This window comes from Aptenodytes forsteri, unplaced genomic scaffold (assembly GCF_000699145.1).
Source record: "Aptenodytes forsteri isolate BGI_AS27 unplaced genomic scaffold, ASM69914v1 Scaffold255, whole genome shotgun sequence".
In the NCBI taxonomy this organism is placed as follows: domain Eukaryota; kingdom Metazoa; phylum Chordata; class Aves; order Sphenisciformes; family Spheniscidae; genus Aptenodytes; species Aptenodytes forsteri.
In genome coordinates, this window is record NW_008794888.1 from 180,030 (window position 1) to 190,565 (window position 10,536).

Below are 10,536 nucleotides of genomic sequence, written 5' to 3' on the forward strand. Positions count from 1 at the left end.
GTCTCTTCTCCCAAGTAACAAGCGATAGGACAAGAGGAAATGGCCTCAAGTTGCGCCAGGGGAGGTTTAGATTGGATATGAGGAAACATTTCTTCACTGAAAGGGTTGTCAAGCATTGGAACAGGCTGCCCAGGGAAATGGTTGAGTCAGCATGCCTGGAGGTATTTAAAAGACGTGTAGATGTGGTGCTCAGGGACATGGTTTAGTGGTAGACTTGGCAGTGCTAGGTTAATGGTTGGACTTGATGATCTTAAAGGTCTTCTCCAACCTAAATGATTCTATAACTCTATCTGCACGCTTTTTCCATAATGTATGCCACAAAGGAGCAAGTTCAGCACCCATAACTTTCCTATCTGTGTCCGTATTTCATGGTACGTTTAAGTTTTTTCTACCTCTAGGTCAGCCCAGATGTGCTGGCAGTAATGCAAGAGAGTGAAGTCTTTGACCTGAGTTACAGAAGCAGAAAAATATACTGCCCAAATATGCTAGTTCTAACAGTAATACAGTTTTAATTTTTTTCCAAGATTCCACAGTCTCTCGTACAAGTTAAGCACACAAGTGTATACATTAACAGCTACAACCCTTGTAGAAAACAGGTTGTTCTTCACTGATCTCAAAAATTAGTAACTCTAAGACCACCAGCTGTTGGCAACAGGATGACTAGGTTTATCCATAATCTCACCCTGCCTGGCTTTATTAAATATTAAGTAGGGTGGATTTTAGCTGTACCAAGGAAAGGACTTAAGCATTCTGATAGTTAAGTTCCTCTGTTTATTAAAGGGCAATCATCTTTAGACAATTTATCTTTCTTCTTCTAAAATAAAAAAAAGGAATCTAATTCTCTGAGCTAGAGAGACAATATGCTTAACAGTAACTCTGCTAATTGCTCTCCTATTCAGTCCTTAGTTGAAACTAAGTATCAGTTGCTACTCAAATAACATTTGATCTATGGTTTGGCTTTAGAAAAAAATGCCTTAATACATTGTTTATTCAGGACCATATTATGAACCTTCCTGTATGTCTCCACAGGAAAATAAAAGTTTAAGGAAAATATTTAGGAAACCTACAAAAGGAAAAAGCATGAAATATATTTAGGAAATCTGCCTGAATGATGCAACAGTATACTCCACAGGTTGGGGGTTTTTTATATATACACACACACACACCCCCACCCTCCCTCTGGCTGGTCTGCAGTGTTTTTGTGATTTCTTTACTTGCAATTTCTTAAAGAAATCATTTAAGAATTGTTAGGAATTAAAAAAAAAAAACACCTTGAAAACAAGATTAACTAAGATTTGCTTTCTAACTTAAATAGGCTTCCTCTGTTTCTGCTGACATTTCTACCTAACGCTTCTTTCCCAGCTAACAAAAAGTCTAACTAGAGTTTTAAGCCAGCAATAACACAACTACTTGACCAAAAGGGTGTAATAAAGCCAGTACTTGTTTACGGCCTCAGCAATAGTTGCCAAGTCTCTTGATTTGGAGCATGTAAAATTTGCCTTAAATGCATGACCTTCCACATCAAAGGAACAACATCCAGCAGTGCTAGAGGGCTGAGTCTTGGAATTAATGAGTCTTTCAAATAAACTAGTGTTGTTCTTTGTGTTTTGCTATGAATTCAATGCCTACCAGTCCTCCTTTAAGAGAAACATGTAAATATTTTAAGTAGATTTAATTTTCCATGCTCTTTCAATGCAGATTATGTATTAATATGTTAAATCCAGCTGGCATGGAAATGTAACTCAGATACTAAAAACAATGGAGTCTAATTAGAAAAACGAACTTTATGTAGATACCCAGTTTGAAGAGCAGCTGCGTGCTGGAAAAGATTCCTCAGAAGTAAACCCTGGCAGGTGAAAAATAACTTCCTAAAGAAAGCGTAGGAGCCTTTAGCTCCTCAGAGTTCAGTGCCTCCAAGGAAATGGGCTAGTAAAGGGGACAAGCCTGGGATGAGAAAAAACAAAGAAGGGGTTTAAAAAAAAAAAAGTGAAGAACAAAGGGGAAAACTGATGAGGACACAGGGTCAACAAGACTCAAGAAAAGAACACACATCCTTACATGCTCTCACAGAACTTCGTAAGAGTGCTGGGCTTTTCCTGGTTGCGTCTTTGTCGAAACCAATGTTGAATGCTGCGTACATCCCAGTCCAGCTGCTTGGAGAGGCCCTCCAGCCTCTTCACATCTGGATGCTACAGAACAGAGAAGGATAAAAATTATTTGTTTGTCCAACTGCAGTAACTCCACTTCAAATTTAGAACCACTGTAATCACCTCTCGATGTCTTAGAGGCTGCCTGTCAGACACATGGATACATAGAAATAAAATTACTTTCACAGAAATCTGTGCTGGCAGATCCACATCAAAATACGTTTACAGTGACTGTTATTAATCTAGAAGGACATATGCTGTAATATTGCACGCAGGTTATTACTAATAAGAAACTTAAAGAGAACAATGGGGTGAAATTTTGCTTGAAACTTGGAAAGCAATGACAAGTAGGGATAAAATGCCATGCATTTCTCGAGCAGCGGGGCTTACAAACACTACCCTGCCTGCCACACGCTATGCCTGTTCCATCCTCCTGCATCAGGATCTTTGTTTGACTGACATGGAAAGAAGATATATCCCATGTTTGTGCATGTTAATGTTAAAAAATGAGGTCATTAAACAAAGTGACAACTTCAAAAGGAAATCACCTTGACGACAAGGAGAGAGAATTTTTTTCTGTAAAATTAGCTACACACAATTATTCTCCAAAGCAACAAATGTGGAACTCTCATTCCATTAAAGCAGCTGCAAACCAGTGCAGAGGTAAGGCAAAAGAAAATGAATCTGTCCTTAATTTGACTGCTATATGGATAGAAGAGCAGTACAGGCCACGTTTCCGATCATGCAGCAATTCTACACGTACAGTACTGCATGAGGACTATTTATATATTTCTCCTGATAACATTCTTTTTTAAAGAAATAGAAAAAGCTTTTGGACAATCTGTTTTCTGAAGCTTTAGCTTTATTTCTGCAAGCCAGTTACATACATTGAATGAGATATGAGAGCTGCCACGATAAAGACTTCTTTAAATGTTGCAAGAGGTAAAACAGCAAAGCTTTCATCACGCTGAAGTTTCATCTATCAGCCTCCAGGAAAAGACAGGAAGGAAAGGGAAGGGAAAGGATGAGACAAGAGAAGGGTGAAGTATTTGCTATCCATCTCAAAAAAAAAAAGTCTTTTAGTCAACCAAAGTAGCCACTAGTTTTTCAATGGAAGATTAAGAAAAGCCATTCTCTGTAACTTTAGAAAAATCAAATGATTGATGCAGCTCTTGGGAACTTGACTAGAGAGAACTGCTGCACATGACTCAAAAGAGGCAGCTAGCTAAATTGGACAGTTTCTTTGAGAGCAGCTACCAGACACCCTACCAAACTCTTGTAGGAAAGTAGATACTTTCTTTTGGAGCTTTTCCCACTTGTCTCTGTGCACTGGGTGCTGGGAGCCATGTGTGCCAGCTCCTACCATGACTCACAGGCCTTAGTTAAATCACTTAACACACTCAGGCCCTGTGTTGGACTAGCAGATTCTGCAAGGAAAAATAAAAATAAAAAAAAAACCCCAACATTATTCCTCCAGCTGAGTCTGGGTGAGAGCACATGTGCTGTAGCTTTTAGAAACAAGTTATGTGCAATTCCCTCTCTGAAAACAGGACAAAAAACACACCAAGTGCCATGGTAATCTCAGGATAGGGTAGGACACAGAAGCAAGACAGATCCATGGCATATTTCACTGTCCCTGACACTGAACCCAGTTTTGCCCTCTATGACTCTAATACTCTCTGAAGTTTAGGCTGATGCCTTTGCTGTGGCGTGCCCAGCTGCAGCCTGGAGCCGACGTGGGACGGGGAAGTTCCTGCAGCACAGTGGCTTCATCCTTCAGGCCTTCACAAGCCTTTCCGTTACAAAGTGGCTGACCACTGAGGTCTTCAGGAGACGCTAAAGGACACCTGATCACTGCTCACTGTTACGAGAAAGCTCAGGATGCTTCAAAAGCATGGACAGGATGACGTCGAGGTTTAGTTGAGGTGTCATACAGCGAGAGCTGTAGACACAGAGACATAAGTGGTGGGGGACAACTTGTATTGTACAAAAAAAAATCTGCAAGCTCTAAAACATTATTTGGTCAGTTTCACCCACTTTTCTAGCTTCTCCCACCCGCCCCAAGTTTCAAAGGACATTCATCACAACATAAACAGCTGGGACACCAGCAAGTCACCAGGGTCCTGTGCTCAGGCAGTTCCCCTAGGAGGAGCAGCTTTGAAGTTTCATGGAAAACACAGTAAGGCCAATCTCACAGGCTCACAATTTGCTCTTTTTTTTCAAAAAAAGCCCAATGATTTTGTGGAAATTTCTAAAAGATAAGAAGAAAAAAAAAGTAGGTGGCCATATGGCATGTACAAAGTGTTTCTGTAACAACTTCTTTTGATTAAAAGCTTACAGGAGACGTCACGAAGGAATGCACAACTGCTCAAGCTGGCATGCCAATGACAACCTTGACATTTGCATGCTCTGATTTTAGCTGTAAAAATGCAGCACTCCATTTAGCAGTTGGCTTTGTTTTTTCAGACACAGTTGATAGTCCCATATCCCACTTTATAAAGGTAAATATTTTAGTTAAATACTCTACCTTTGTAATAGCTGTGAAAACTTTTTCCAGGATAGCATTAGGTTGAGCTTTCTGTGGTCCGTTGGCTTGGACTTTATGGCCTAAGGCACATGGTTTAGCAATGAACCTGTGAGAAACAGGAGTGAAAAAAGAAAACAAGTGAAATCCTTCAGTTATTTACTTCACTACTGTTATCAATCAATGATGTGGTAAATGCACAAACATTATAACCCTGGCAGCAAAAACAATAGTTAGCCTTACAGCTCAAAAGCAAGCTCATACTTATTTTGCAATGTAGTCGCCTGTAACATCACTTTGAAGGATGAAAGGAACTCTGTGGAGCACATGAAACAGAGGATTTTCTTTCATGTTGTGAAAAAAAAGGATAGAACAAAAGCATGAGAGGAATTCCTCCTAGAGAAGCACCAACTAATGAAAAGAGCAGGGCAGCTTGCAGAGATGAGGAGCACATAATATTCTCCTCTAAACAGAGCCTTTTTCATAAATCAGTTTCCAGAGTAGCTACTGCCTCAGGACTCCTTTTGCACAGTGGAAATTCAAACAAAGTCCTTAAAGGCAGCAAGCATTGAAGCTACCCAGTCAATACAATTTTCTAAACCATAAAGTTTAAACAGCGTTGAGCCATGCCTCAAAGACTTTGCTCTTCCTCCAAACTCTTCTGCTAAAATACGAAGCTGTCACAGATCCAAACACCAATCCATAAGTTCATCCAGTTTATAAACTGGGTGTCTCTGATACGTTTTAGAGATGAATTATATAACTTACATTACATACACTCAAAGATGACCATTCCACTCATTAAAAACTAAATTATTTGTAACTATGAGTCCAACCCTGGAATCCCCATGAAAGGTACAAAGTCTGTATAGGAATCACATTCATATATGAACAGTATGAACTTCACCATCTTTGAACTATGTAACTCTTGATTTCATTTAAAAGATTTCTGTTTCCTAAGACTTCATTTGTCAGCAGGGACCAAAACAACACTCAGTAGGTAAGAAGTAGTTCCACGTTTATCCAGCTGAATGACTACAAGCTCTTAAAAAATCACGGAATTCTTATCCACATGCAAACTCCATTTTAAGCACCGTTTTGAGCTACAACTACTGTTTCTGCCATGTTTAAGACAACACAGCTGATTAAAGAGAATTAAGTCCTAAGCAATGCTACAATGGTTACAGCAATAGTATTTTGTAAGAAAGACAGGTGATGCCAGACCACCTTGTTTTCCCAAGGAAAAATTCTTGATACGTTGATACCATTCCCATATGAAAGCCAATCCTATAGCCTGAAATCATTTTTGTGACTATTTGCAAGGGGGGTGGAAAGTCATATATCCAAAGACACATGCAGTGTATCAGTGAACTCAGTCTGATCCTTGTATGTTATAAGAGAAAAAAAAAAGCCAACAACTTATTACACTCTGTAAAAGCTTGGTCACAATCTGGATTGGCTGCAGATTGCAACCATACTGCTAGCTCCCTAGCATTAACCAAATCAGTGTCACTGCATCAGGTGTAAATTCCCTGCTTTAGGGTTAAGAGCTTTGACAATACCAGTTTCACTGCTGAGCTCAAGCAGAAAGCAGTCCAGTTTTCTGCTCCTGAAACAGAAGCATAAGCTCTGTACATGTTATATGTAAATACACTGTAATCTAGCTACATTGGAAACTTGTATATTAGTTGAAGTATAAGGTGACAAAAGAAGAATAGGTAATTGTATTCTCTAGTTCAACACGGACTTGCAAAGTCAGTCTCCTCTGAAGTAAGGCTTGATTTGGTGGGGGTTTTTATGTTGTTGTTGTTTGTTTGTTTGGGGTGTGTGGTTTTTTGTTTGGGGGCTTTTGTTTGTTTGTTTTACACACATACATCTTTCAACTTCTGTTTTGCTTTTCTCCTTCTGCTGAGTGAAGGAATGAGATAGCCATGATATAACTCCAATAGAAAGGCAGTTCCCTAAACGTGCTAATTTAAAAGAAAAAAAAAATTAATTTGGTAAAGTCAAAAGCAGATTAAAAAGTCCCAGCTAGAAAAATTCCACAAGGAGCAATTCCAACAAGCTTCATGCTGAGCTGATCTTCATTTTAATCTAAGCAAACCAGGCAGGTTTGCTTAAATGCCATTCTTAAAATGACGTCTTGCTAATGAACAGCCTAGATAAATCCAGAACAAAGCACAGATATAGTGTTTGTCTAGATTTTAAAAAGAGAAGAGAATTGTAATATTGATGTTATACCCATTACCTAAAATGAAACATATTTTCTGCTTCAATCTGGTATTTTCTAAACAGCAATATAAATTTTTCTTCCTTTGCTGCTTATGTTTTTCACATGCACTGGAGGAATGGGTACGTGACCCAAACCAGAGCTCATCCACAAGGACAGCAAAGTGCAGTTAGGACGTGTACAGGGTACACAGCTGCGAAACACAGGATGATCTTGGCCAGCTATGTCTGGGAAGAAGGGATAGCGAAAGTTTAAAAAACCCACAGAGGTGTCTCTCCTGATATGCTCTTGTGGTCTTTCTCCACTTTTGAAAGAAAGCTTTAAAAAAATCCCCCTCAAGGGACTGTTAATTCCTAGTAGGACACTCAAGGGAAATAAAGCAATTTTAACAGAAATATTTTATATGCCTGCAACACTGAGCAGGTCTGACCACCAATTTAAGTGTGCATGAGCCATGTCCATGTGATTGCCTTTGGTGCAACTGGTAAAATTTAAGAGCTATTTTTTACTTTTCATACAAAAATTTAACAAGTTCAAGCTATACTTTGCAGTATAAAAATTGTTTTTCAAGGTTAAAATAGAATTTTAAAGTAGAACTTAATCAATAGGATCCCAAATGTCACACCAGGTGACATAAAAAGCATCATTAACATAATTCTCACTGATAGTTTTCCATAATAATTTAAGAGCACTATTCATTTTTTCCATTTCTGCTAATGCTGTGGTATTCAACTCCCCAAGCAGTCTTAGTGAAACCCATGGGACTATTTATTGCATAAGGCACCACAACTAAGAGGGAAGAACTATTGTGAAAGAGTAAGGAGAGCAGAATTGAGTATATTGACAGCTTTTCTCTTTAAAACATGTAAATCTGAACAAACGCCACACTAATATCTCTTTTTCAATGGATTCCAGTACAGCTGAATTGAAAGCTAGCATTCAATTACAGAGAAATTAAGAGACAAGCATTTTTTGCCGAATGCAGCCCCATCTATTCTGGATCTAGAAATGAAAGACCAACATAAACAAGGGAATTAAACTCAGAATTCAAGTACCTTTTTATAGGCAGCTTCCTCATTCACAATCTAAAGCCACGTTAAAAACAAAACTGACCCAAAAGCCCACAGCCAGCCAGTTCTGATAACGTGGGTTACTGCACAGCATCCGAGTGGAAAGCACTCAGCCTTTGCAGGCCCATAAACACCACACCGTGTGGCTGAAGACAACAAGCGTTTCTGAGCGTCCTGTACTGCCTGAAGGCAGGCACTGATTTGCATTTTGAATCCTGTCTGTTTTTCTCAAATCGATTATTTACAACAGTGACAGCAAGGCCTCATACTCCACCCCAAAAATCAGAGATCAGTTTTTCTCTACAAAGGAGCCATTGCAAAATGATCCCCCACCTCCCCTAGAGCATAAAAAGAAGCACCATTTTACCAGAAGTATGTAAATTTGACCAGGAACAAGTACCATTTTGGGTTTCCCACTTGCCCCTTAACAAATGCCAGCTAGACAAAGTCAGCCGCTATTACAACAGATGAGTAAGTAGAAAAAGGAGAAGTTTAAAAAAAAAAACAAAACCAAACCAAAAGACCACCAACGAAAAATTAACTTTGCCCTGGTGGAGGAAGGTAAACACCAGTTGGGCACCACTTGCTCTTTGCAGTGATCGCAGCGGGCACAGTGCTGCGTAGAGGGAGACGAGGATCCCACCCAGCCATCAACCCCAAGGAAAACAAAACCCCAAACCTGCACTCTTCAGAAGCCATTCCCACCGCTCCACACTAGATGTCTTAATTCCTCACGTTCATAAAATACAGCTTAAAAATATGCTGGTTCCACTTCCTGGGCACTCCACGCCCTGTAAAAGTTTCTCTTTAGAAATACGAATAGGTCAGATCCGCAATGAGCACAAACCATCCTGGGCACATCAACTGGAAACGTAACTGCAGCATCACTGATAAACTAACCTCTAAGAGTAAGGAAAGTGTCCCCACTGACTCAGAGCTCTTTCTGTTCTCCTTTACTGGCTATTTGAGCCTTACTAATTAATCACCATGTAACCCTTTCAGTTTGCTGCTTTTCATCTTGACACATTACAAGATTTTAATCCCAGAATTAACTAGAAATGTTAGCATTGACTCTCATAATCCTTGGAGGCTGATGTTCATTAGCACTAGCAAAGTCTGCATTAAATAAATTTTTTTCAAGTATCACATGAAGGAGGAAGGGAAAAGTAAAGGATCCTTTTTTTTTGTCATTCTCTGGATTTTACTACAAATCAAACAGCCTTACTCGCGACATGTAATCTTTGCCCTGAATCCGGTCAGAAACTAATATATAGCAACTCTTTAGTCATCTGGGGCACTGGAAATATGCCTGTAGGGCCCTCCTACAGCACATGAATGTAGTGTTTCCATACCAGCAGGTCATCTGCCATTTCTGAGCTGACCACAGTGGCTGCCCTTTAGCAAATCCATGTTTGACAGCTTCTCAGCAGCTTTGAAGATGCTCAAACCACCACAGAGCCCACAACAGGTAAATAGGGATTACAGGTTTTTTAAACAGACTAAAAGGTCTGCAAGAATTAAGGCTTTCCAAACAGGGCCAAAAAAACCCCAAAAGACACAACACATTAAGCTGACAGGGCTAATGAATATTTGATTCATGTAATGAAATATGCTGGTTTTTTAATGTATGGAGAGATATTAAAAAAATATTCAATGGCTTGTCCTAAATTTTCAATTTAAGAAATATCAGTCTTAAAATAATTGACAATGTTAGCTGGCAAGCGATACACGTTAACCAGTTCAAAGCAGGCTTGGATTCCTTCCCAAGCCCTTTGAAGTGATAAAATTGTACTACTTTGCAATGCTTATTTGTCAAATGTTTCTGCTCTATTTAGAAACTCACTTCGTTTCACCAAAATTCTCTCTAGAACAAGACAGCAAGAATCCAGAAATTGAAAACCATAACTCCTTCCTCCATTTTTACTGAGGTAAATAAGCAAAAGAAGGGGGGTGGGGGAACCCACAACACCCCAACCCAAGACCCCACAACTCTCTCGCCTCTCCCAAACACAAACCCCATGAGCTGATGAGAAAGGGGCCCAGGAACGGGGAAGCAATAGACTGAATGAACAAAAAAGTCTGCTATAGATTCCCCCCCTCCCCCTACTGCGGGAGGGTAACAACTTACTATCTGATCCTTGATTTTACTATACTGTCCTAATATAATATGCAATAAAAGCTATTGAACTCATGTCCAATTATTTTTACAAAAGGATAAGGACAAGATTATCCATTCAAGAGAACCTAAATCAAGATGAGGTTCTTTGATGTAGATGAAAAGGGGTGTTTTACACTCCTGCATTTAAAACTGGCATACCTAAAATAAGTCAGCATCATGAGGGACAGAGCTGCAAGAAGTCTTACTAGGCCCCAAACCCAGGAATAACTGCCAACAAAATAAACTTAGAATTTTTTTTTTTTTAATCGCCTTCCCCTATCAGATTTAATAAGCTGTTCTGCCATTCACATGCAGTATGTTTTAAATGTTGTTGTATGTCAAGGTTTCTGAAATCTGATAAATTTTTAATTTAAAACTTTCAAACTACGTACACTGAAACAAGTGAC

General features: G+C 39.3%; 1 protein-coding gene across 1 annotated transcript in view; it reads right to left on the reverse strand.

Moving 5' to 3' along the window:
- The window catches only part of CERS6 (ceramide synthase 6), a 110,893-nt gene that overhangs the window by 88,964 nt on the left and 11,393 nt on the right, over positions 1 to 10,536 (reverse strand). Inside the window, exons 2-3 of the mRNA XM_009274999.1 lie at positions 4,675 to 4,780; positions 2,059 to 2,189 (exon numbers count right to left, since the gene is read on the reverse strand). Of these exons, the coding sequence (XP_009273274.1) occupies positions 2,059 to 2,189; positions 4,675 to 4,780 (237 nt within the window). The remainder of the gene's footprint in view (positions 1 to 2,058; positions 2,190 to 4,674; positions 4,781 to 10,536) is intronic.